General features: G+C 38.6%; 1 protein-coding gene and 1 long non-coding RNA gene across 2 annotated transcripts; both read left to right on the top strand.

The window, feature by feature from the left end:
* The first annotated feature begins 293 nt into the window (after positions 1–293).
* LOC124116216 lies at positions 294–22,739 on the top strand. Its single transcript, XR_006858088.2, has 3 exons — positions 294–358; positions 18,192–18,244; positions 22,672–22,739. It is a non-coding gene; the product is annotated as an uncharacterized LOC124116216 (long non-coding RNA).
* An 85-nt stretch (positions 22,740–22,824) lies between these two features.
* LOC124116212 (FMRFamide receptor-like) lies at positions 22,825–24,445 on the top strand. Its single transcript, XM_048391648.1, has one exon. It carries the CDS (start codon positions 22,825–22,827, stop codon positions 23,791–23,793), a length of 969 nt encoding a protein of 322 aa, XP_048247605.1. The 3' UTR covers positions 23,794–24,445.
* The last annotated feature ends 3,442 nt before the right edge of the window (positions 24,446–27,887 follow it).

The following is a 27,887-nucleotide window of genomic DNA, read 5'->3' as shown; positions in this document are numbered from 1 at the left end:
TTAAACCAACTAATATAGCCTAAATGTAATCTCACAAAATATCTTGCATCAGTGGCTCAGTATGACGCCTTTGATCCGCGCAGAGTACTAATTAATGTTGGGCATTATTCCTTACTGCACTGAGACCCCTGAGATACAAATCTGCTGTTATCAGGTGTAAAAGTAGCAAAATCAAAGTCTAATTGCACTTGTACTTATATTTCATAATTCGGGATATTAATAATTAATTTCGCATGCTTATTTTCTATATTGCTTGCTGTTCTCCGTACTCCGTGTTACTACCGCGGCAGATAGCTCATCTCATCAGTGTCAGTGGAGGTCGTACCGTGGAAAATACACGTCACTCCCAAATTGACAGGTGAGAATTTAATTTAAAATTGCTATTTGAATATTAATGTGTTATTCTTATGTGTCTCATTTTCAATACATTAAGAGCAGATATATATACATAATCGTTCTTTCTGATCATTTGGAACCTTTATTCTTGGTCTCCGCATTTCAGTATACATTGAGAAATGTCAGAGCGTGACTGCATGCATGATTGTTCACGAATATCCTCGCTGCGGCCTATCCTAGTGAACAAACGATCAAAGGCACATCTAAACTATCGTAGTATCGACTCGATCCGTGCCTAGGCTGACATTGACCGTCTCCAGCAATCTATGAATTTGCCTTAGTGTCTGTTTGACGCATCTTTATTCACCTTTCAGTGATCGGCCAGTTGATCAATGACTAACACATGTAACCGCCACAGGTTCATTTACAACTTCGGAAATCTCTCCCGTCACATTTATCGTGTCGGCCATTTTGACGTCTTGTACTTGATGTAAATGTATTTCGACGCTCTGTCATTGTGACTGACTTACTGAGGTAGTTCTTTACAGACCTTTCTCATCTAATGAGGATATGATTTGAACAGATGTGCTGTGTAAGATGTTTCTGAAGAGCAAGTTGTGCATCCATACGCCAATGTCCCCTTTCTTTTTGAGGAACTTACAGTTTACTCCGCGATATAGCTGGTTGTTGTATGGCTGTCAGTGTAAACATGAAGTCACACGTACTAAATAAAATTGTGTTTAGATCTTGGCCTATATAATTTGAGGTAAGAAATTGTGATAAAAAAATTATAAGAATTGACTTTCCCTTTGCAAGCTCCGACGTTCATACAGTTTGGCCCTCACTCTATGAAGGTTCATACTCCAATGAATTCACACAAGGTGAAGGTCAATTCCTAATTCTACCATTAATTTGGAATTAACTCGATTCGGATGGTCAATCAGAGGCTATTAAATCACAATAAACCCCCTCTGATTGAAACAGCTGGTTTGACGGCCGCATCACCGCGGAAGCTAATATTCATAAAATAGTACTATTTTCAGTCATTGTCGGTAGGCATATTTAAATAACTATATCTACAATTACAGGTTACAAAATGCACAGATGCGGTTACTACAATATTCAAAGAACGTGTGGCAATACATTTCGTGCAGAAAAACACGACAGAAATCAACAAAGGGAATGTATTTACGTTTTGGAGACAAAAGAGAGCTTGAGATTTTGGCGCTTTTGTATATACGACTGTGACGTCATATCTTTTGCGTCACAATGATGTGGTAAATTCAACCGAAGCCGTTTACAAAAGTTCCCGTCCTTTGTGGCGCCATGACTGACGCTAAATCACGCACAACGATGACGGTAGTTATCTGCATTTCTGACTAATTCTCTCATTCTTACATTGGAAAACACGGTAAACAAATAACAGTATGTAGATTGTCAGAAAGCTTCTGATTACTTACGTGACCCATTTATGTGTATACGATCCCTCAATCAACGAAAATCCTACTCTGGAAATCCCGCGTACTGTTGTCAGTGAACACGCCATTTTGTAAACGTCGGTCACCGGTAGTGATGTCATACGGAAGTAAACATTGTTGTAGATATTTGGTAATTTCTTTGAGGTGTAAACTTTCAACTCGGCACCGAGCGTGTTCTTGGTTTTTGTCTAGTTTGCATTTTTATCATCGCCTTGATAATCCAGATATCCCTTTTTGTGTCGGGTCACATTATTTATGAGTAGTAAGCAGCACATAGGATGAAGTCACTTATGACAGTGGTGTCATGTATAATGCACTACTGCAATCATGACAAATCCATCGGTTCGATGCTAAAAAGGTGCTATTTTGGGGTGTGAAAGAAACAGATTACTGCACTCGTGCCTGTCAGATACCATTGATCTTACAACTCGTTGTTACAAAGCGTATCTAACTCGCTTTCGCTCGTTAGATACGTTTTGAAACAACTTGTAAGATCAATGGTATCTGACAGACACTCGTCTAGTAATCTCTATTTCCTACACAGTGATTCGGTCGCTTGCTTCAGGGAATTCAAATAATATTTTCACCCTTTGACATTTGGTCATGTGACCCAAATTAGCCAATCACAACACAGAACACACTTTCTATAGGTTTACAATGTCAGTTACACAATCAAAGTTATCACAATCGCTTTCTCTAGCACATAGGATCGGTACCTTCTATGCAACGTCGATTAATTACGATAGATAATATTAACAGAAATAAAAGCTAGTCGAAGTATACAAACTGATGGCAAACCTGGAAATGTATTTTGAAATGGATATCTGTCTGATCGTTTCACAAGGATACAGTTTGCTTATTTGGGTTTCCTGTAGCTCATATTACACTTTATATATGTCCCTTAAATTCCGAAAAAGAGAAATCAACGCTGAAATACAATGTGACTTTGGTTTCAGAAAAAAATGTTTTACTACTTCTTGATTAACGGTTGAATATACCATCTTCTCTCGTGCCCAGCCACAACAGAGGGCATAATGGGTATTATTCATATTATACCGTATTGCATCAAAGCTGCACGCTGTGTTTGAACGTTGTGTGCAGCTTTGGTGCAGTTACATTTAATTTGCAGTGTACTCAAAGCCTCACAATAATCGTTCTTTTCATATCTACACTGAAAGGCAAAAGAAACGTCATGTGGATGTATCATATAAATATCTTTATTTTCAAATGCTTACAGCTGCTGAACAAAAGTTTGTTACATTGCTATGTTTACATGGCTATGAAGACTTTATACACATATTACAAGGTTATTAATACTTTTATTGTAGCGCTAATTGGTATCAGAAGAAAGTACATTCAATAAGGAGTATTACCCCCTTTTGCTTTTCGTAGTGCCTTTGTTCGTTTAGGCATCGATTCCAAGAGACCACGGCAGGTATCTTTTGAGACAGAATACCAATATTTCTTTACCAAATTCCAGAGCTCCTGGCTTGATGTAGGCATTTCCCTAGCAACTCTCTTGCCAATAATGTCCCAGAGAGTCTCAATAGGGCTCATGTCAGGGGAATCACCAGGCCATTCCAATAATGGTATGTTTCTGGCAGCCAAAAACACACGAGCGCTCTTGGAAAAATGGGCAGGGGCTTTATCTTGCTGAAATAGGAATGTTTTACTCGGAAATACAAGGCATTCACAATGTGTTTTGAGGTCATTGATGATCTCAGTCTGATATTTCTGGGAATTAAGAGTACCATGCACCTTTTTAAGAATACCGGTACCATTTGCTGACATGAGTCCCCAAACATGAACCTGGGGTGGGTGTTTTACGGTCACCTGTGAACAATAAGTGCGGTATCTCTCATTTTGGAGACGCCTTACTTTCATCCTACGCCTATTACTAAAACATCTGAAAATAGATTCATCGGAGAAAAGTACACGGTTCCAATCTGACACTCTGAAATGTGCGTGTGCTCTTGCCCAGTCCCGTCTCAGTTTTCTCTGCCTTGCATTCAGAAGGGGTTTTCTACAAGGGACGTAACATTTCAACCCAAACTGTTGTAGACGTCTTGAGATTGTCATGTGACTGATCCGCAAACCAACACTTTTCCGCACAATACCCCTCAAAATGTTGAGAGTTGAGAATCTGTTTATCATACACTGTTTGCGTATCAATCTGTCTTCTCCTTCTGTTGTGCATCTTGGTCTGCCAGACCTGGGTGCATCAATAACATCTCCTGTGGCATCACATTTTTTCATCAACTTTATCATACCATGTATTGTGGAACTGCAATTGTATTTTTCGGCCATCACTTTCTGAATTTCCTTCCATTTCAGTCCAGTGTGCCTGAGGGTGACAATCCGGGTTCTTTCACTAAAAGTTAAATTTCTTTGCTTTGTCATATTTGCGGCAGCAGATATTGAAAAAATCCGTTATCTAAGACAATTCTGCAAAAGAAAACAGATCAAATCTTTTTGGGTAATGCCAATTTTTAATGGCACCGGACATCAAGTCATGAAACCCTTTGTACAGTGTAGGAATTTTGTAAGTATCTTTATATTAGATTCCAAAATGAGTATATTACATTCAAAAAGAATTAATGTTTCGAAGAATTATGCAGTTTAGTTGTTTCATAAACATTAGAAAGTACATGTTCAAAAAGAATGTACTCACCGAGACAGACTGGCGATACCTGTAGAAATTACCTCCGCAACTTGAGCAGTAATTGTAATGCATTTGACATGAAAAGACCATCTTTAATACTTTTTGGGGAAACGAATGCAACAACTGTTACGAAATTTGTGAATGTCACAAACTTTTGTTCAGCAGCTGTATATATGTAAGTAAAGACATCGGAGAAAGTCAGTGTTTGACCCACATGAAATTAACAGTCTGGGGAATGTTTTGGCGAATTATGAATTTGGGGAGGCACCCGAAGACATCACAGCTGGGGGGTTCAAAATCAGTACCTGGTGTGGCCACCACGGGCGTTGACTACAGCCACACATCTCCTGTACATGGAGTGGACTAGCCTATTGATGAAGGCCATTGGGATATGGGCCCATAACCTCAGGAACGCTACACGCAGTTCTGCTGTAGTTGTGGGCCTTGGTCGTACGTCGTTGAGTCGGCGTTGGATCTCATCCCACAAGTGTTCAGTGGGATTCAAATCCGGACTGAGGGCAGGCCAAGGCATGATTTGGATGTTGTGCTGCTGGAGGGAGTCCCTGGTGACTTTGGCAGTGTGGGGACGGGCGTTGTCTTGCTGAAAGGTGTGGTTTTGATGACGGGCAAAAAAAGGCACGATATCGGGTCTGAGGACTTTGTCAATCTGGACCAATATTCTGAAAGACCACAGGTCCCACTCTCTGGTTCAGTCCGATTCCGCCCCAAACCATGATGCTTGGGCCGCCCCACAGGTCTCGTTCCATAACACAAGCATCAGCATAGCGTTCGCCCCTCCTTCGCCAGTGCCTGACTCTGCCATCCACCGTTGAAACAAAGTAGCGACTTTCATAAGTGAAGATGGTTCTTCTCCATTGCTGTTGACGCCAATTTTGATGCTGCCTGGCCCACTGCAGTCGGGCCTGTCGGTGACGATCTCTCAGGATGGGTACACGAGCAGGACGGTGGCACGAGATGTTGTTGGCAGTTAGGCGACGTCGGACTGTATGATCACTGATGGCACGCTGGTGGTTGCCAATGGTTTGCCGAGCTGTTTCAGTGGCCATTCGGAATCGGTTCTCCAGATGTTGGTGTATCATGAACCGATCTTGTCTGGGAGTAGTGACTCTAGGACGACCACTACGCGGTCGGCCGTCGGTGGTGTTGGTGGTGTTGTGATGTTGCAAACGATATATCGTTCTGACGTAGACATTGAATGCATTTGCAACGACCTGTGCACTCTGGCCTGCTTGCAGTCTTCCGATCGCTTGTTGTCTCTCATTTCCTCATAATCTTGGCATGGCTGATGAATCGAAATACCGAAAGCCAGCTTAACATTTTTGGGTGTCTTTTATACCCATACCATCCACGATATGCACGTGCATCATGTTTTTGACAAGACTTTTCCGCAACTGAGTCCCTATGCACTTTTGTAGGCTGCGTTTGGGCAAAGCACTCCATTTTAAACTCAATTGTTAAATGGACTTTAAGGCAACAAAAAGAAGCAGTAGAACGATAAATGAGTTTAGTGACCACAGAACATGTAACTGCCAGTGTCCGGTTAACCCTCTGGATGCCGAGATTTTTTTCTGACGCACATTTTCCTAAGATCGGAAAAGTGAAGGTTGTGCGAGAATTGCGCTCAGGGGGCACTCGATCTACCTCTGACTATAAAATTACGCAGAGGTGGAGAATATTAAATATCCTATTTGATGGTGTAAATTTAACTGCAAATATTAAACCGGTTTTAAAAAAAGACACTTCTAAGTGTTGTCCGAGAATTTATTCTGAGTTGAAAAACAGTAAAGTTCTCCGCTTTTTATCGTACACCGATAAAAGTACTGTGCGACGATTCTTTTTATTTAGAAGCTTTAAGGAAACTGTCAGCGAACAAAATACTGCCTAATATCTGAACGACATAACTACATACCAAACGGAGTTATATGCGTATGTATAACGACATACATTCAATGCCAAAAATAGCATGCCGTAAATGACGAAAACTGATTTTACTCTATGACGTCAAAAGGCGACAGAGAGGTTACCCACGTACAAAGAAAAGGGTGCATAACTCCGCTATGCTTAGCACTAGTTTATTGTTACTCATGTCAATTGGCGAGAATTAGCTGTGTGTAAGGACAATATATTTTCGTGGTGTTTTGTTCACGAGGAACCAAACTATTCCAACACAAATATCCATATTGAAACTGTATACGTTTAGTTATTAAAAACAACAATAAGAAATTATGAAATCGCACTTCATAAAAAAGAGGTAATAGAGCAATGGGTGGCCCTATCTAACCTATAACTTAGTCCTAATTAGATTCCAACATTCCCTTATTGTGTTAGTATAATTTGACTGATGTTGCACCATTATTATTGGAGCACTAGCCTTATCATCAAATGTAATGAAATACCACAAAAATAACACAATTACTTTTGACGCCATGGCTGGTTTTATATCTTTGATAACGTCGGAGAAGGACGACACTGGTATTTTGATTAATATGGTATTTTCCGTTCATGGTATGGAACATCTCGATGTGTAAAACGGAATTTGACGCTTTTTCGACACAACATAAAATGACTGCTTTCACCAAGTAAAGAGTGTTTTGAATAAGTAAACAATCAGATAGTTTATCGTGTATCTTAATTGGACAAGACACGTACCTGTTTGGCGTCAATTTACGTAATGAAATACCCAAAAGCATATTTCAAAACAACCAAAATTATATTCAATATTGGACATATATTTGTTCATTATTATGTTATTATTTCTCTTCATCTCGTCTCAGAATTACACAATAAAAGATGCGAAGCTAGCTCTATAGGTATAGAATTATCAGGATAATCGTATAAGGTTGAACCAACGGAGTACCTGGCATGGGTTTTGTTTTAATACTTTTTTACAATTGCTGGAGAAATAAAGTAAACAGTTTAATATCTTGTGATCACAATATTGAAAAAAAGAATGAACCCATTGATTAAATAATGCAAAACGAGAGGAATAATTCGTAAATTGTTTGTGACTAACGCGCACCTAGAGAATCGTTAGATATCACTGTTCTGTGTATCAAACGACATAAAAAATGATTTCAAGACCAAGACAATTCTTTCAGATGTGTGCATATATTTTAACGAAAAATATTATTCATTAAAGTGTTAAAGTAATATATTCAGTTTTAGTTATAAAATAAAATGAAACGGCTATTCATTGACATTGGTTATATGAACTTATAATATTGACTATTGCACATCCCAAGAAATACGTACATGCTGCAGTTACATTTACTCTTCATCTTGTAACACTTGTCCAAAGGAAAGATATATGATCGTATTTGACACTATAAATTTATCAATTGTTATCTAAACAAACAGGAGATTATCAAAGGTTCGTTCATACATGCTGTGGCCTATATTTACGTATGATATCATTTTCAACATTGACAAATATCCAAAGTGAAATTATTTGTGTGAAAAAATGTATAAAAGATATGCAAAATCTTCATCATAACTGAAACTGAAAACAGCTTGGTAATTGATCGTGTGCACTCTCATTCAAGGACCTTCACCTCAAAGAAATTACCAAATATGTTCAACAATATTGACGTATGACATCACTACCGGTGACCGACTTTTACAAAATGGCGTGTTCACTGTCATCAGTACGCGGGATTTTACGAGGGGACTTTCGCTGATTCAGGGATCGTATATACATAAATGTGGCATGTAAGTAATCAGAAACATTCTGACAATCTATGTTCTGTTATTTGTTGTGATAGTTTTCATTGAAACAAACGGAAATAGTCAGAAATTCCGATAAATACCGTTGTCGTTGTGCGTGATTTTCCGTGAGTCATGGCGTCACACAGGACGGTAACTTTGACAATTTCTGTTGAAAATATAAAATCATTGCAATGTATCTATTTTAAATTCCCTAATTCTTCCTACGATTCTCTACCCATGCATATTCTGAAAATGTTTAGCCAATATCTTGAACGAATAGACGAATGGATAGCTCAAAATAGGAGAAAATGTTACACTGTATAAAAATTGAATTTTGCTTTGTTTACATTTCAAACAAGAGCAGTTTTTCGAGCACAGCGTTCGAATTCACACCTAACTTATTTTGCTTGATTTTATCCAGCCACTTTGTATTGGTGACAAAGACCATTGGTCATTTTATTCTGTAATGTATGAGGAATTCAAGGATGTGTGTATCGCAGCTAAGTTTGAAATATACGTGATGTTACAGGCGCCTCATAACCGGTGTACCTGAAACGTGATTTTGTAAACACTACCCAATATGGCGGAAAGTTCACTTCGGCGTTCGTGTTTGCGTATTTTCCAAAACATTCTAAACGATTCTAGGGTTATAGGAGACGTTTTGGAATGATCATTGGGGATATGATAAAAGACAGATATTCGTGATCACTAATATGCTATTTTTGAAATTCATTTCTCCGAGTAAATATCCGAAATTTAGATTTCAAAACATGCTGTAAATAACGCCGTGAGTGGTGATTTAGTAATGTGTAAAAAATGGCGACATTTACGAAGTAACTAATTTTCAGAGGTCATTTTCAGTACTTTTGCTTGGCCTAAAATGCCAGTGGATGATAGCACAGAACAGGGAATCTCCCACCTTATTCAAAACTGTGAAGTGTATTTGTGTGGGTGATGTATTTTGAATTTTATTTGACTTCAAAGTGATGGTTGTAGAGGAGGGACAAATATGTCCCTGTGGCATGCAGGGGGTTAAGTTTTATCAGTATTTTCCAAAGTTACGTTTCTTTTGCCTTTCAGTGTACTTGCAAGTAAGTCCAAGGTATATGCGTTGGACTAAAACAAGATGTCGACGAAGACTCCCTCCCAGTTGTTGCCCTTGAAGATTTAATAGTGTTTCTCATTTATCATGCGTGACAATCCCTCTACACAGAGTGACAACCTACCATCTTTTCTGTCATGATACTGTACTTATAAAAAAACATTACATGTATGAAGGTATATTGTGAGATTACATTTGAGCTATATTAGTTGGTTTAAGTAGACAAGTGGACATGTGTGATACAAAGAGTAGTTTTCATAGCCTTACAATACACCTGCCCAGCTACCAAGCTGTCAGTTAACCCCCTGGATGCCACAGGGACATATATGTCCCACCTCTACAACCATCACTTTGAAGTCGAATAACATTTAAATTACATCATGGACACCAATACGCTTTACAGTTGTGACTACGGGAGGAAATTCCCTGTTCTGTGATATCATCCACTGGCATTTTAGGCCAAGCAAAAGTACTGAAAATGACCTCTGAAAATTAGTTACTTCGTAAATGTCGCTATTTTTTACACATTACTAAATCACCACACACCGCGTTATTTACAGCATGTTTTGAAATCTAAATTTCGGATATTTACTCGGATAAATGAATTTCAAAAATAACAAATTCGTGATCACGGGTATCTGTCTTTTATGAAATCACCAATGATCATTCCAAAACGTCTCCTATAACCCTAGAATCGTTTAGAATGTTTTGGAAAATACGCAAACACGAACGCCGAAGTGAACTTTACGCCATATTGGATAGTGTTTACAAAATCACGTTTCAGGTACATCGGTTATGAGGCGCCTGTAACATTACGTATATTTCAAACTTAGCTGCGATACACACATCCTTGAATTCCTCATACATTACAGAATCGAATGACCAATGTTTTTTGCAACCCAAATAAAGTAGCTAGATGAAATCAAGCAAAATAAGTTAGGTGTGAAAACGAACGCTGTGCTCGAAAGACTGCACTTGTTTGAAATGTAAAACAAAGCTGAATACAGATTTTACACAGTGTAGCATTTTCTCCTATTTTGAGCTATCCATTCGTCTATTCGTTTAATATATTGGCTCGACATTTTCATAATATGCATGGGAAGAGAATCGTAGGAAGAATTAGGGAATTTAAAATAGATACATTGACAAAAATATCAAATCATTGCAAAGTTACTGTCCTGTGTGACGCCATGACTGACGCAAATCACACAAAACGACAACGGTATTTATCGGAATTTCTGACTATTTCCGTTGGTTTCAATGAAAATTATAACAACAAATAACGGTACATAGATTGTCAGAATGTTTCTGATTACTTACATTCACATTTATCTATATACGATCCCTGAATCAACGAATGTCCCCTCGTAAAATCCCGCGTACTGTTAACAGTGAACACGCCATTTTGTAAAAGTCGGTCACCGGTAGTGATGTCATACGTCAATATTGTTGTACATATTTGGTAATTTCTTTGAGGTGAAGGTCTTTGAATTGGAGTGCACACAATTATTGTAACATGCTGTTTTCATTTTCAGTTATGATGTAGATTTTGCATATCTTTTATACATTTTTTCACACAATTAATATCACTTTGGACATTTGTCAATACTCAAAATGATATCATACGTAAATATAGGCCACAACATGTATGAACGAACCTTTGATAATCTCCTGTTTGTTTGAATATTGTTTTTAAGTGTCGAATACGATATTCCTTTCCTTTGGACAAGTGTTACAAGATGAAGTGTAAATGTAACTGCAGCATGTACGAATTTCTTGGGATGTGCAATAATCAATATTATAAGTTCACACCAGCAATGTCCATGAATAGCCGTTTCATTTTATTTTATAACCCAAACTGAATATATTACTTTCACAAAATGGAAAATAATTTTTCGGTAAAATATATGCACACATTTCTGAAAGAATTGTCTTTTTTATGTCGTTTGATACACAGAACAGTGATATCTAACGATTCTCCAGGTGCGCGTTAGTCATAAACAATTTACGAATTATTCCTCTCGTTTTGCATTATATAATCAATGGGTTCATTTTTTTTTCAACATTGTGATCACAAGATATTAAACTGCTTACTTAATTTCTCAAGGAATTGTAAAATGTATAAAATCAAATCCATGTCAGGTACTCCGTTGGTTCAACCTTATACGATTATCCTGATAATTCTATACCTATAGAGCTAGCTTCGCATCTTTTATTGTGTAATTCTGAGACGAGATGAAGAGAAATAATAACATAATAATGAACAAATATATGTCCAATATTGAATATAATTTTGGTTGTTTTGAAATATTCTTTTAGGTATTTCATTACCTACATTGATGCCAAACAGGTGCGAGTCTTGTCCAGTTAAGATACACGATAAACTATCTAATTGTTTACATATTCAAGACATTATTTACTTGGTGAAAGCAGTCATTTTATGTTGTGTCGAAAAAGCGTCAAATTCCGTTTTACACATCGAGATGTTCCATACCATGAACGAAAATTAGGGGAGATATATATTAATCAAAATACCAGTGTCGTCTTTCTCCGACGTTATCAAAGACATAAATCCAGCCATGACGTCAAAAGGAATGGTATTATTATTTTGGTATTTCATTACATTTGATGATAAGGCTAGTGCTCCATTAATAATTGTGTAACATTAGTCAAATTACACTTACACATTCAGGAGAATGTTGTAAGCTAAGGACTAAGTTATAGGTTAGATAGGGCCATCCATTTCTCTATTACCTCTTTTTTGTGAAGTACGATTTCATCATTTCTTATGTTGTTTGTTTTTTTTTATAACTAAACGTATACAGTGTCTTTATCGATATTTGTGTTGGAATAGGTTGGTTCCTCGTGAACAAAAGACTACGGAAATATATTATCCTTACCCACAGCCAATTCTCACCAATTGATATTAGTGCTATAAACTAGTGCTAAGCTTAGCGGTGCCTTCTTTGTACGCATGTAACCTCTTTGTCGCCTTTTGAGGTCAGAGAGAAAAACCAGTTTTCGTCATGTACGGCAAGCTATTTTTGGCATCAATTGCTTTTACATCATTCATAATCATGGCTCTGCGACTGAACAGAGAACTTGCCCCCACTCGCCTGCAGACAGATTTTGAACAAGCAGCAATCCGTGCCATCCAGTTGGAGTTCCCCAACGCTAAAGTCAAGGGCTGCTTCTCCCACTACAGCCGAGCCATATGGAGGAAAACACAAGACCTCGGGTTGGCTGTAGCCTATAAAGAAGATCCAGCAGTGCAACAGTGGATTAGACGGGCAGCAGGTCTAGCGCTTCTCCCTGCAGATGATGTCCAAGACGCCTGGCTAGAAGCGATGCAGCACACACCTGATCTACCCAGAGCTGAGACCTTCAACGACTACATGGCATTGACTTGAGTAGATTATGATGCTCGCTTTCCGATTCTCCTATGACACCATGACACCACTGGTCCGAGGACCAACACCAACCTGGAAGGCTTCTACAACAAGCTGAATAGCAGTCTTCCTCACTAACACTCCAACATCTACCGTCTGATAGAAGTTTTCCGAATGATTGAGAAAGCTGACAAGGTCAAATTGGCGCAGATCAACCTCGGTGCACCTGAACCAAGTAGAAAGCGGGTCTACCGTGAGGTTGACAATAGACTCCAGAGACTGGAAGATCAACTGACCCAAGGAAGGAAAAGACCAATTCAGTTCCTTGATGCTGCAGGTCACCTATTGAAGCATGGATAGCCATTATCCGCCATTATGATGCTTTGAATGTTGAATTATGGTATTAATTCTTGTTAAACATGGTTCATATTTATAATATTATGTTGAATGAACCATACTAATTTATTAATTACTTTTCTGCTTTACAATTTGTTTTCTTACAATCTGCAAATGTATTAGCAAAAGATCATTCATAATTATAATCCTGGTGTTCCCTATAATTCAAACTTAAACATAAACACAGTGTGTGGAACAGTCCATATTGATAGGTAGAAGGCAGAGGATTAGTGGTCCAGTCATGCATATCCTATGTTGTTATAAGCTGTATGACAAATGGCCTGTATGACTGATGGGAGGATACCATTTGATATATAGTTATGTCGTTCAGATATTAGGCAATATTTTGTTCGCTCACAGATTCCGTAAAGCTTCTAAATAAAATAAAATCGTCGCACAGTACTTTTATCGGTGTACGATAAATTTACTGTTTTTCAAAGCAGAATAAATTCTCGGACAACACTTAGAAGTGTTTTTATTTTAAAACCGTTTTAATATTTGCAGTTAACTTTACACCATCGAATAGGAAATTTAATATTCTCCACCTCTGCGTAATTGTATGGCCAGGGGTAGATCGAGTGCCGCGTGAGAGCAATTCTCGCGCAACCTTTACTTTTCCGATCTTAGGAAAATGTGCGTCAGAAAAAAACCCTCGGCATCCAGAGGGTTAATGGTGTAGCTTAGAGTCTTGGATTCCACCATTTCTGTGTTCCTCGGTGCTGGTGTTTTAAGGTATTAATGTTCATTGGTTGTCGTTATTATGTTGGCATACTTGTTATTGTCATCATCATCGTCGTTATTATTATTATTAGTAGAAGTAGTAGTCACTGATCTACGCGTGAGTGAATTAAAACAGTAGTATTTTCCGTGCACGTGGTTATAGTGCGTGTACATCTGTGGGCGCAACATCTTGAGTGTACACATCACAGTATTGATATGTTATATCAACATTTACTGATGGAAACCATGGCGTTAGTTGGGTTTAAAGCCGTTACGGCGAAAACCAATAAAGAGTGAGTGAGTGAGTGAATGAGTATTGTTTTACGCCGCTTTTAGCAATATTCCAGCAATAACACGGCGGGGGTCACCAGAAATGGGCGTCACATATTGTACCTATGTCGGGAATCGAACGTCTTCGTGACTTTAAAATACTTTAACCACACCACTACCCGACCGCCCCTAAACCAATTAAGAACGGATGGGAGGTATTCTTTGTTCATATGCAACTACCTTTGACGGTAATACAGTTTCAGGGCATAACCATCATATAATACACAGATCAGGCCTCCACAGATTGCATAACTCAGAGTGTGGTATAATTATTTTTATTTTTCCTGAATTTTTATGTCTAGTAGAACTGTAAAACAGGACCGTTTAGCCAATATATAGAAATAAAAAAGCGAGTGGATCTTCCAGTTTGAATCCTGACTGTCAAATAAACGGGCGAAAAGATCCAATGCATCTCAATATATATAGTGCAGTGAACGATTTCTTTTTGTGAACAATTAAGACATTCTTTTCTTCTTCTAACATTTTAAGGAACAGAGTATATTATTTTAAACAGAATTTCCAAGCCTACCTCAGTGTGTTCTCCAACAATATGCTGAAATGCTGTGTAATAAACAATATGCTGAAATGCTGTGAAACACCGGAAATAATGTTCAAAGCAGTAAATTAAACCATGTCACTAACTCACTCGCACAGATCAGTGGGATTCCTTGTTACGCAGACATCTGTTATTAGGTGACACCTGCACCAGATGCTACACGAATAACCATTTAGTATATGGAAAGAACTGAATCAATCAATAGATCATGTGTTTCCCTGTATAGGTGAAAAAAGGAATTCAAGCTGTGACTCACCGAAGGTTGCACATATTTGACAGGAGGGACAAACTGACATGGTGCTATAACTAGATGTTTCTTTTCCGTGCAATCATTCGTATCTTCTGTGTTGACATCACCCGCTCGAAACTCGCATGACGCATAACGTGATACAGGTTGTCATATACTTTTCATATTTCCACTGAAAATGTCACAAAGTACAAAATTCAAAAATCTTTCTGCTTGAGTATCATTATCAAAATGATTTTCTGGTCCATGGGTCTCTGCATTTATTTATAGGCCGCCGTCTTATTGGCATGGACTATGTCTGTGAGGCGTCAGGCAACAAAACACTTACCTTTTTATGCAAATTGTGTGAGTGGCGGGTGTTACCGGCAGGACAGGAAACGCTTACATCGAGACTGGTTATTGTCTGGCGTTGACGTTTTATGTTTAGTTTAGGACAGGTAACTTTATATATTCCTTATACCGGATATAAATACTAGTATCATTTGGGATGTCAGGTAGTCGTGTGGGGGTCTTCCCGGCACGTATTATTAAGGTGTTAAAAGTTAAGGTTTAATCCCTAAGAACAAAAGGAGCTCCCTCTGTGCTGTGAAACCCTGTGACACCCTGTGAAATAATATCAGGGTATCAAACGAGACAAACAAGACAGACATTTATGTCTTATGTTTCATTCATTACAAATCACAAACATATAACACATCTTGGCAATCATTTCAATAGACAATGAGATGAGACTCACCATCCGCGTATTCCTTCAGAGATGTCTGCCCATGAAGATTCTGTCTCTTGTGTGTGGCAAGGATGTCGACGATCCCGATGTACTGACGTTTTCATTTTGGTGGTCTGGCACTAGCTCCCAAATGAAGATAGCAGAACTCCACCCAAACTTGCACTCTCATAAACAAGTCTATCATCTTAAACAGATTAGGATGACATTCAGGGCTACGCTCACTTCGTTTACGCTGCCACCCTTCCACTTGGTTTGTTGTTTCTTAGTGGTTCCGTACATTTCGGTCATGGTCACCTACTACCCAGTAACTTGTCACGTTGTCCGTAAACCTCTCAGGGTTGGCACCACCTGAAGCATCTTCCAGAGCCAAAAAACAGACATCGTTCACAACATGCAGGGGTACCAATGTTAAGGCAATGACACGCCGCACAAGTCGACCAACAGGGTTGAAATAATATTCTTTGGCAAGACGGTGATACTGGGCGTTTTTTTCCCAAATAGCGTGAGTAAAATAAAAAAAAACACAGCCCTTGAGATCAGAATCAGGGAACAAAGAACGAATAGTGTTTTGAGCTGCCGGCTCAAAGTCACTTCCACCATAAAAGTATGATGTTGGGGACAGAAGGTGAAGGTTTTCTTCTCTTTTTCAATGATAAGGGGTTTGTTCTGATCTCCATCAGATTTCAATAGAGAGTTATCGCCTGTGGTGGCGTTAGTGTATATTTCGGGTAGATCTGTCAGAACAGTGTCGTGGCAGGGCTGGGTTGTCTTTGGCTAAGTCTTGTTACTCAGACATCAGACCTACGAATAAAGGAAATTATCAGTTTAATGAAAGAATGTTCCAAAAACAAATTTGTGGTAACGGAAATAATTTCCAAAACATAATATATCTTTATAGGTATTCTTTACTTTCTAGCATTATTGAATGACGAGTGATTGTGACATATTATGAAAAGGTATGATGACATACCACCTGATAAATCTTCCCGGTGAACGGATTGGCTTCTAGTTCCCCCAGTGTGTTGCCTTCATGGCGGCGAAGACATTAATTGTCACCAGACATCATTGTGGTGGTTCTGTTAGTGGTGATGATGCCACCTCTGGTCTGGATTGTCACGCTACAGTCCTTCTGGCAAAATCCCCAGAAGATAGCGTAGATAGCGAAGATAGCTGGGTTTTTTCTAAACAGTTTTCGATTTCAAACTTAAGGGTCAATGTATTAAAATATTGCATGCGTGTTGTGACCGCCTCCGTGGTCTAGTGGTAGAGCGTCCGCCTGGAGAGCGGAAAGTCCGGGTTTCGATCCCTGGCCGCGTCACACCAAAAGACGTATAAGATGGTAGGGTCAACCAAACAAATGGATTTCCGGCATTAATGACACTTTAATTACGACAGGCAATAATAACATCTGGACTGACCAATTCTATCCGGACAGTGATTAGCTTCATCATAAAATAAAAAAATACTCTTACTGACCTACACGTATATATTCAAAATTTGAACTCTGACCGAGAAACATCGAGTAAAAGCAGATTCTAAAAGAAAATTAAAGAAAATACTGACATTGAATTTTATCTACAATATTTATCTAACAAATGTAAAACTAGTTTAGTTCAATTAAGACTTTCTTGTCTCCGTCTACCTGTTGAAACAGGTGGATGGCAGAACATTCCTCTCATGGAAAGGAATTGTACATTATGTCTATCAAATGACACAGCAGATGAATACCATTATTTGTTTAATTGTGTATATTTTAATGAATCATGAAGAAGGTTTTTATCTCCTCATTACAAGGGGCACGGGTGGCCCAGTCGTCTAAGGCGCCGCAATTCGCTGTGCAGGGTTGCGTCCCTTGGGCACGCCACAAACCTATGATTGTGGTTTCGAGTCCCGGTTCGCCCCGATTATGTTTCTAGATTTGTCAGCACCATATCCGTGCTCGTGTGTTTCACCGAAGTGGTAAACGTCTAAGACCTGCATCACTTCGGGCTTTCCTCCCACGTTAAGCTGACACGCCGTGATATAACTGGAATACTGTTAAAAGCGGCGTTAACCCCAACTCACTCACTCTATTACTATATCAGAATGAAACTTAGTATATGATACACATTGAAAAATGCATAACTAGTCGTTTGTTATTTTGAAATAATATTAAAATTGAAGTGTATGTGTCTGCTACAAATGCGTAATGAGTATCAGCCAGATTGGAGTAATGCATTTCGTATTGTTATCAACCTAGTGATCACAATAATTAGGATCTCTCTACGTATGTGTGATCTACCCAAGTACATACGTCAACCATGGTAACACCATTCACACAGCGGTATTTATTGAATTTTGCAGATAATAGTCCTTTTCATCGTGTATTAATACAACAATGTCTTGTAACTAATAATGAGGTGGATGTCCTAATGAACATATGCAGGCAATTATATATGTATGAAAGCACGACAATTGTACAAATTTGGGTTTACGTGAGAAGTAAGAAATACTAATACTATGTTTGTTTGTTTCAACAACAGCAGACATGAAGGTTGTGTGGTTTCTCCTTCTGCTTCTGATCTCCCCCATCAAGGTGAGTACACGTACCTGTCGTAGTTAGCCTAGAAACTGATGGCAACATGAATGTGCTTGCAGGCCACAATGCTGCCCCTCTCCTCAAACACTTATGTGTACTTGGCTGTTAGTTATTGTTGGCCTGATGCCCCTTGGGAGATGATTTGTTTTATTTCACCGAGGGTAATTTATTTATAACATTTATCTAGACGGGGGAGACGTGATTGTTGACGTGCTACAAGAGGAGGAAAATTTTAATGTTAACGTTTTCCACGAAGGGGGAAAAGTGTTCTTGACGTTTTGAAGAGGGACCGTGTGTTGTTGTGAATTGTCCAGAAAATGGTTTACTGGACCGAAGCGAAAATATTGTTGTTTTCTAAAGAGACGTTTAGATGTTGGTGATGAATGATGAAAGTCCAGTGGAGAAAAATCTTCTGTTGATGCGAGGTCTTTTGACATGTTTATAGACTTTGTTGATTTTGTTGTAAACAGACGACATTTTAGTAAAAGAATAGGATATAATAATTCAAGTACATGTACACACATGGCATCTTTCATAGCATACCCGTGATGGTTCAGCACGAATAACAGTATTGAAAAGCATATTCGAAGTACGAAATGGGTAGTCTTGTTGTTTGATGGGGAAATGCATCGGGTTCGTAAAAAAACATGCAGAACCTACATGCCGTGTTAGCAGCACTAATCGGTAATACAAATGCACGATGGAGAAAATACTGTCAAGTGAATATGAAAAGAAGAAAACTTACAGCTGCCTTCAATACAGATGCAGACTGCAGCTACATGGACACGAGGCACCGAGAACCCGGTGTATCACTACATATTATATCATTTAAAAATAACTGCATATATATTTAGGGTACATACGACGTGTAATGTCAAAAACATATCCCCCTTTCATTCCGTTCCCATATTTCGTGTTTAATATACGGGACACCGTGTGCCAGATGAGGTTGTGAATCCTGTGTTAGAGGCTAGCCTGAAAACTTTAGGCTTTAATGTCGTGATATAACTAACACAATGTTCAAAGATGTGTAAAACCCAACTCACTCACATTCTTATCACATTACCACAAAGTGAATTCTTTTTCTACAGATATCGCTGTCATATGATTTCAGTTCATGTTCTCTGTCGACAAGAAGTCATACGCCATGACAGTTTATACATGTCAACTTATTCCTGTCTGACCAATGAAAGATATTGTTTTAAGTGTACCTCACCACTCCGCACGAATGTAATTAATAATGATTTTACCGAATCACACTGTATGTCCCCAGCACACTGTTCTGCGCCACAGGGTCAGGAAGGTGTTGCAAGCAGGAACATGAAGGAAGGAATGTTTCTACGGCTAACATGACGACCCAAATCCATCCATCCCTCAAGTGATTAAGTATCTTTATCAGAATCTTTTGACCACTTTTTAGGTTTCCTTGATATATATATATACCCTATCAAGGTTATTGTGTTTGAAATGGACATCAGTTGTGAAAAAGGAGAAGTGATAAGAAACGAATTATCATATTTTCATTCCGAATTCGTTTCCGATTGTTCCGAAGTATTAGTAATACCATAAGTCCAAATACATATCATATACCATTATTTCCCATGCATATCATCTACAAATATTCCCTACACATGTTCTATGACATTATTGCCTAAACATATCATATACCAATGTTTCCTATAATATGATATACCATTATTTCTTATAATTTCATATGACATTATTTCCTACACATGTCATATACCATTATATCCAATACATATCCTATGATATTGTACCTAATAAAGTCGATATATTTTATTTAATATCATAGATACAAATATGAAATTTTGGAGCTCAATAGTCACATGTTGGCGTTGTACAAAGGCATTGAAAACTGTTCATTGTCATGTCACATAAGGCTACAAGGTTGCGCTGAACTCAGTATCTCGTGTAACCGCCCCGGGCAGCAATCACAGCCCTGCATCTCCTCGGCACTGACTAGATAATTGTACCAATTCTGCCCTGCGGAATTCTGCGCCATTCTGCTTGTAACGCGTTGGCCAGTTGTGGGAGTGTCTGCGGCGTGTTCTGAAGTTGACGTACACGTCAATCGAGTTCATCCCAGGGGTGTTCGATTGGGTCGAGATCTGGAGATATCGACGGAACAAAGACGTTGATGTTGGCATTATAGAAGTAGTCTCTACGGTGACACGAGCTGTGTGCGGTGGAGCGTTGTCCTGTTGAAACAGCTCCCTCTGGCGAAAGTCTAGATCTCGTGGTGTAGGATATGACCCCCCCCCCCCCCCCCCCCCCCCTCCCCCCCTCCCCCCCAACACACACACACACTACATGACACTACCTTCACGTACACGATGTGGGGCAAAACGCTCATTTCGACGGCGATAAACACGTTGTCTTACAATCGTGATTCATCGCTAAACCACGCTCGTCTCCAGTTTCTCAAATTCCAAGGCAGTAAGATATGGCACCAACGCAAGCGCCTCTGTCGATGGATCGCTAACTGGTCTTCTGGGTCGGATTCCAGCCTCGCGAAGATGGTTCCTGACAGTCTGGTCCGAGGTCCCCCTCAAACCAGGGATGCGTCCTGCAGTCTCCGTAGCTGTGGCATTGCGATGACGTAGGTGGAACAGGAGAATGTAGCGATCCTGTGCAGGGTTGATAACTCTTGGTCGGCCTTTTCTCGGACGGTCTGCAGTGGAATTGAACTGTGTGTATCGGTCACAAAAGGCGGCAAATTGTACTGCTGTGGACGTTGAAGTGGCTCGCAACAGAAGACTGCGATTGTCCTCTTTGAATACGTCCTATGGCGATGTTCCGATCGGCAGCGCTGAGTCTCGGGATTTTCGAACTTGAAAAATGTTGACAATTGAATGACAAATTATTGGCTTATGCTTGCCTTTTTATAGCCACTACCACAGTTACGAATGCCATAACTTGCACGTGAATTTTTCTTTACTGTTTTCCTCTATGGCATTTTTTAACAAGAGTTAAAACAATGCCGTTTAAGACGTTGCATATCGACAATGTCTGCGTTTTGACATACCGTTTGTCCAATATCAGGCCACCAACATTTTCCAATCACATATATCCAATTTATACACCGGATTTTTTTAGTAGTCAGGTTCAATGAACTACATACTACTTGTGCGTTTCTTTCTTTTTTGAAGGGTGTATCATATACCATTATTTCCTATAAATATCCAAGGACGTTATATCCTATACATATCCTATGCCATTATTTCCAAGAACCAGGCATTTTTTGTTTTAACAGATGAAATACCATTAGCGATGTCAACAAACCAACTTATCTTGGCGATAGATACTTATATACAATGGCTTGCAAATTCAAATCTCAGTTCTATATCTCTTACAGAAACCTATCAATGATTCAAGAAAGTGGTTGAGAGTGAGTGAGTGAGTTGGGTTTAACACCGCTTTGAATAGTATTTCAGTTATATCACGGCGTGTCAGCTTGATGTGGGAGTACATCCAAATGGGATGCAGGTAGCAGGCGTTATCACTTTGTTGAAAGCAACGAACATGTAGGCTGTGCTGACAAACCGCGGATCCTAATTGGGCCGAATCTTGCATTTTGATCCCATCGCCAAGGATACCCGTCATCTAAGGGCCGCAACACTCTCTACATAGATACTACGGGGACACCCATGCCCCCTGATCATGTATTCATGAAGAAAGAAAAACGCGTATTAACCTGAAAACAGGAGAGTAGTACCTGTTCTTAGAATCATCGCGATGACCGAGACTTTCTGAAGGGCCAGAACCAATCTGCTGACAGTACAGTATATGCCATGTTCTGTTAACAATCTTTCTGATGAAACAAAACATGGGACACAGCTATCCATATGTAATTACAAGGTTTTTCATATACTCAATGAGAACATGAAACACAGGGATCGCTCACACAAACTATTTTAAATAATGTCCTTAGATATTTTCAATAAAGTGTGCTTACACTATGCTAATTAAGTTAACTCGCGTTAATGACATTTTTCTCAAGGTGCTTTAGGACTACCCTTTCTGAAAAATGAGGTATGTCTCAATCAGAATAAAAATAACAATCTATTGTGCTACACACGATATTCATTTGGGAGATATACCTAGTGTGTATTGAAGTATGAGATCGTCTCACCATAGAATCGATACGATCGCATTTATTATATGTAATCGAGTACTTAAATCAGAGAAAATTGAGACATTAACTCATCAGATTCAATCATTCTTCAATACCAAGGAAGAATTATGTATGTTCCTGTGACAATTTATTGATAAAATAGTAGAATATGACAGGATTCAACATTGGACTAAGGCAGATGTAAAAAAACTACATTATAGTAGACAAATGTCGACAACTCTACAATGTGATAAAGAATGACGTAAAATATGTGTTTAACGTATTCCAGACCCAGGGGGATGACACCATGTTGCAAAATACAACCGGCACTGGGAATGATTCATCGACTGAAATCCCAAGTACGTCAATTTTTGGAAGACCGCAGAATTACCAGTCAAAGGGAAATAACTCCGACGATGACCCTTCTGAAACTCCTGTTGACATGCCAGATAAGTACCTCGATCGTGTATACATCTACTGGCATTACCTAGGCGGGGTTGTTTGTAGTATCATTTCCTTTGTAGGAATTGGAGGAAATATCGTAACGATTATAGTTCTATCAAGTCCTGAGATGAAAAGCTCCACAAGCATCTTCCTGATAGTTCTAGCGATGTTTGATGTTTGTGTGTTAATCAATATGCTCATTGCTAACACAAGGTGGATGTTGTTGTATTCAGCTTACAGCTCCACATATTTCCATTACTTCATGCTGCCCGCACTCCCTACAATGTACGCCGTAACAAACATCTCCCATACGGGGTCCATCTACACCGTTGTTGCAGTCAACTTTGAACGTTACATTGCCGTGTGCCATCCTCTCAAAGCAGCATCGTTCTGTACAATCTCCCGAGCCATAAAAACGTCCATCGCCGTCTTCATAATGTGCCTCATATACACCTCTCCACGCTATTTGGAAATGTATCTCAAATGGGACTGGGTACCCGAGTTCAACCAAACCATGTTAGTAGTGGGCATCTCTGATATGTCCTACAACTATTGGTACATGACAGTCTACTTGGTCTACATCAACGTCATCGTCAAATTTGTCATCCCTGGAGTCCTATTGGTCACCCTTAACACGGTCATGGTCCGCAAGCTCTACCGTACAAAGCCTAACCTTCAGAAACAGGAGCGGAAAGGAAGTGAGAAGGAACGTTTCACAGCAATGGTTCTGGCAGTGGTGGTAGTCTTCCTGGTGTCACTCGCAGCAGCCTGTCTGGAGCTGATCATGTATGAAGTCAACTCGGCAATGGTTTTGGAAGAGTGTTCGGAGATCTGTGGTTACATAAGCGGAATCGGACAATTGGCAGTTGTCACCAACTCATCTATCAATTTTCTTCTCTTCTGTTTTTTTGGACGGAAGTTCCGTGGGGTCTTCGCAAAGAAGTTTCTGTCCTGCTCTAGAAGATAAATGCAATTAATAACGCGATGGAATCCAGATTTGGACTGTAACGTTTCGCTTTGTCAATACACATATGTCCTTAGTTCGGACCCTCTGTCTTCAGGACGATGCCAGATTGAAACATCCATGAATATTCAAAAATGAAAGAATATATCTCGTAACCATAACTCCTTAAGCAGGGAAAAGCTTTTGTTCGCGGGAAGCATAACTGTTCGGTTTAAAGGTGTTTCATTATATATCAGTAGTCTGGTCGTTATGCTACATTTATACGGTCGAATTCAAAGAATTTTAAATACTTGTTCTGTTAAAAAACTGTATACTATTACTAAGAATAATTCCATTCAATATGACATTATATTCATGTCCTCTCTATAAGGCACTGATGAGTACATTATCTGAAGCCTATTCATAGTATCCTCTGTCGTCATGTGGATGAGGTATTTCCAAAAACGGCATGACATCATTGCCACTCGCTGACTCACTCACTCACTCACACACATAGTATCGTCACATGTCGAAATAGGACCTAATCGTACTATGATTTAAGCACTATTGATTTCAGTGAATCGTTTCAGCCCTTGTCTTGATTTAACAAGCCCCAAGAACGTAGCTCGTGCTTGCGGGTGCGTTTGATGGTTTTCACTCATGTTGATGTGTTTCGATAAAGGACAAGAAATAAATGATAACTGCAGTTAAATTTGGAAATGGTTTTTGTGTCTCTTGATCATTAAATAGAATATGGCTTCGAATTCACCTTTAGTATACTATAGATAATGTATTTACAGCTGTTCCACAACCACAGGAACTTCTAGTAGTCCTTGTTACAACAACATCCAGCTGCTCATTGTTACAACACCCAGCTGCTCATTGTTACAACACCCAGATACTCATTGTTACAACACCCAGCTGCACACTGTTACAACACCCAGCTACACATTGTTACGATAACACCCAGCTACTCATTGTTACAACATCCAGCTGCTCATTGTTACAACATCCAGCTACTCATTGTAAAAACACCCAGATACTCATTGTTACAACACCCAGCTACTCATTGTTACAATAACACCTATCTACTCGTTGTTTCGACAATACCCATCTACTCGTCGTTACAACAACATCCAGCTGTTCATTGTTACAACATCCTGCTTCTCATTGTTACAATAACACCCAGCTTCTCATTGTTACAACACCCAGATACTCATTGTTACAACACCCAGATACTCATTGTTACAACACCCAGCTACTCATTGTTACAACACCCAGCTACACATTTTTACAACAGCCAGTTGCTCATTGTTACAATAACATCTAGCTTCTCATCGTTACAACACCCCGATACTCATTTTTACAACACTAAGCTACTCATTGTTACAACACCTAGCTTCTCATTGTTACAATAACACCTAGCTTCTCATTGTTACAATAACACCCAGCTACTCGTTGTTACAACACCAAGCTACTCATTGTGACAACATGAAGCTACGCATTGGTACAACACCCAGCTACACATTGGTACAACAACACCCAGCTACTCATTGTTACAACATTCAGTTGCTCATTGTTACAATAACACCCAGCTTGTCATTGTAACAACACCCAGCTACAAATTGTTACAATAACATCCAGCTGCTCATTGTTACAACATCCAGCTACTCGTTATTACAACAACACCCAGCTACACATTGTTACAACAACATTCAGGTGCTTATTGTTACAACATCCAGCTGCACATTGTTACAATACCCAACTACTCATTGTTACAATAACACCCAGCTACTCATTGTTCATCATCTCATCATCATCTTTTATTCCAATAAGACCGCTCACAGCGGTACATGGTGTACAGTTACAATATGTAGCAAATATGTTACAGAGGCTGTTGATATATGTTTACACCATTAAATAAACAACGGATAAATTTACTCAATTTTCTTACAGTTGAAATCTTTGGGCAAGTCATTAACTGTTGGAGCTTATAATAGTTTGGATAAGTATTATAGTAATATTTTTGGAGATATTGTTCTCGTTCAATAGTAAAATATGGACATTTGAGCAGGTAGTGGTATTCATCTCCCACAGAGGAATTGCATAAATGACATAGTCGTCTTCTAAATGGTATATTTTTCCACCTCCCTGTTTCTACAGGTAGAAAATGATTAGTTGTTCGAAATTTTAGCAAGGGAATGGAGATATTTACACTATAATCTAAGTATTGTTCTAGACTAAAGTTGGGTTTTATACAACTATAAAATAAACCTTTTGATGATGCCGTTTGGGCACTGTGCCAATTTTGAATAAAATGGTCCTTTAATCTGTGTTCAACTAGATTTAATAATAACTCTTTACTGTTTACTGTATGATCATATAACAACCAAGGTGAATGAAAAATGTTATTACAGTGTTTTTGATATAAAGTCTTATACATAACAACAGAGAGCTTATTTACATTTTGTGACAATATCAGGTTGCACCAACAGGCCAATACTCGTTTGTTAACAATAATATCGAGTGGTAGGCGACCTGTCTCGCCATATAGCTTGTTAGTGGGTGTGCTCTTACGTAATCTTAAACTTAATTTTAAAAATAACTTGTGGACATTTTCAATGATAGAAAAGTCTGTAAAACCCCAGACATCGCAACAGTATAGAAGAATTGGAACAACCATGTGGTCGAACGCAATAAATAAACAATCTAATGGTAGATTTAAGTTTCTAGCTTTGGATAACAAATAATACATAGCTTTAAGTCCTTGTTCCGTAAGAGATATTATGGCTTGGTTAAATTTTCGGTTCATGTGAAACTTTATACCTAGATAAGTGTAACAATCACAATTATCTAGTTCAACATTATGAATTTTAAAAACATACTTTTTCTTACGCAGAATAATTGCAGAAGTGCCAAAGATAATAACCTTTGTTTTTCGCATATTTATCTTGAGTTTCCATTCAGTGCAGTATTTCTCGAAATTATCTAAACAGTGCTGTAGACCTTCAGGGGTTTCAGCAAAGAGCACCGTATCATCAGCGTATAAAAGAAGGAAAAGTTTAAGTGTGCCAATGTTGATACCATCACAATTAATAGATTGCAAATAGGTTTCTATGTCGTTCAAAAAAATAGCAAATAACAAAGGCGACTGATTTTCTCCTTGACGGACACCATTATCACAGTTGAAAAACCCCCAGATATTTGACCGTTTAGACAAAAACATGACTTTATATCATTGTACATATTCCTTATAAGAGTAAATAATTTTCCTGAAATACCATAGCTTACAAGTTTAAGCCACAGTCCGTTCCTCCACACTTTATCAAAGGCTTTTTGAAAATCAACAAAAACACAAAATAGTTTTTTACCTGAATATTTCAATAGTTCAATGATACTATTCAAAACGTAGACATTATCAACAGTAGAGTATCCTTTACGGAATCCGGCTTGAGCTACAGATAGTTTCAATATAACGTGTTAAACGCAGATTAATAACACTTGTAAACAATTTCCCTAGGCAGGATAAAATGGTTATTGGTCTATAGTTTTCTGGTTTGGAAACATCCCCCGTTTTCTTATAAATTGGTTTGATCATTCCCATTAACCAGGGTTCAGGCAAATGTCCTGTCTGTAAAATTAGGTTAAACAGTTCGCAATACAATTTTAAAAGAATAGATTTGGTTGAAATAATATATTCATTTTCAATCATGTCTATACCTGATGCTTTCTTATTTTTAAGTTTATTAATTGCTTCTTCTATTTCTTTAGTGTCAAAGCTTTTGTTGAGATCATTATCAATGTCGTTCGGCTGTGTTACAAAACAGCCACTTTCATCTATAGCACTATTAATGTCTTTAAAGTAATTATAAAGTTCATCAAATGAGACATTCTTGGAGCTAGGGCCAGGTTTATCTTTAAAATATTTCCAAAAACCTTTCACATCGTGACGGGCCATATAAGAAAATTTGCCTTTCATAAAATGCACATGGTTTAAATACTTTTTCTTTAAGATTCTTTTGTAGTCTTTATTAACTTGTTGTAACACAACCTTATCTAGAGGGTTTTTTGAAACTTTAAATTTTCTTCTTTTTTTCCTGTATATTCTTTTCATATTA

This window comes from Haliotis rufescens, unplaced genomic scaffold, assembly GCF_023055435.1.
Source record: "Haliotis rufescens isolate VD_foot unplaced genomic scaffold, xgHalRufe1.0.p SCAF_10, whole genome shotgun sequence".
NCBI classification, from domain to species: domain Eukaryota; kingdom Metazoa; phylum Mollusca; class Gastropoda; order Lepetellida; family Haliotidae; genus Haliotis; species Haliotis rufescens.
The sequence above is the reverse complement of the archived record's forward strand: the minus strand, read 5'-3'. Positions and strand labels throughout refer to the sequence as shown.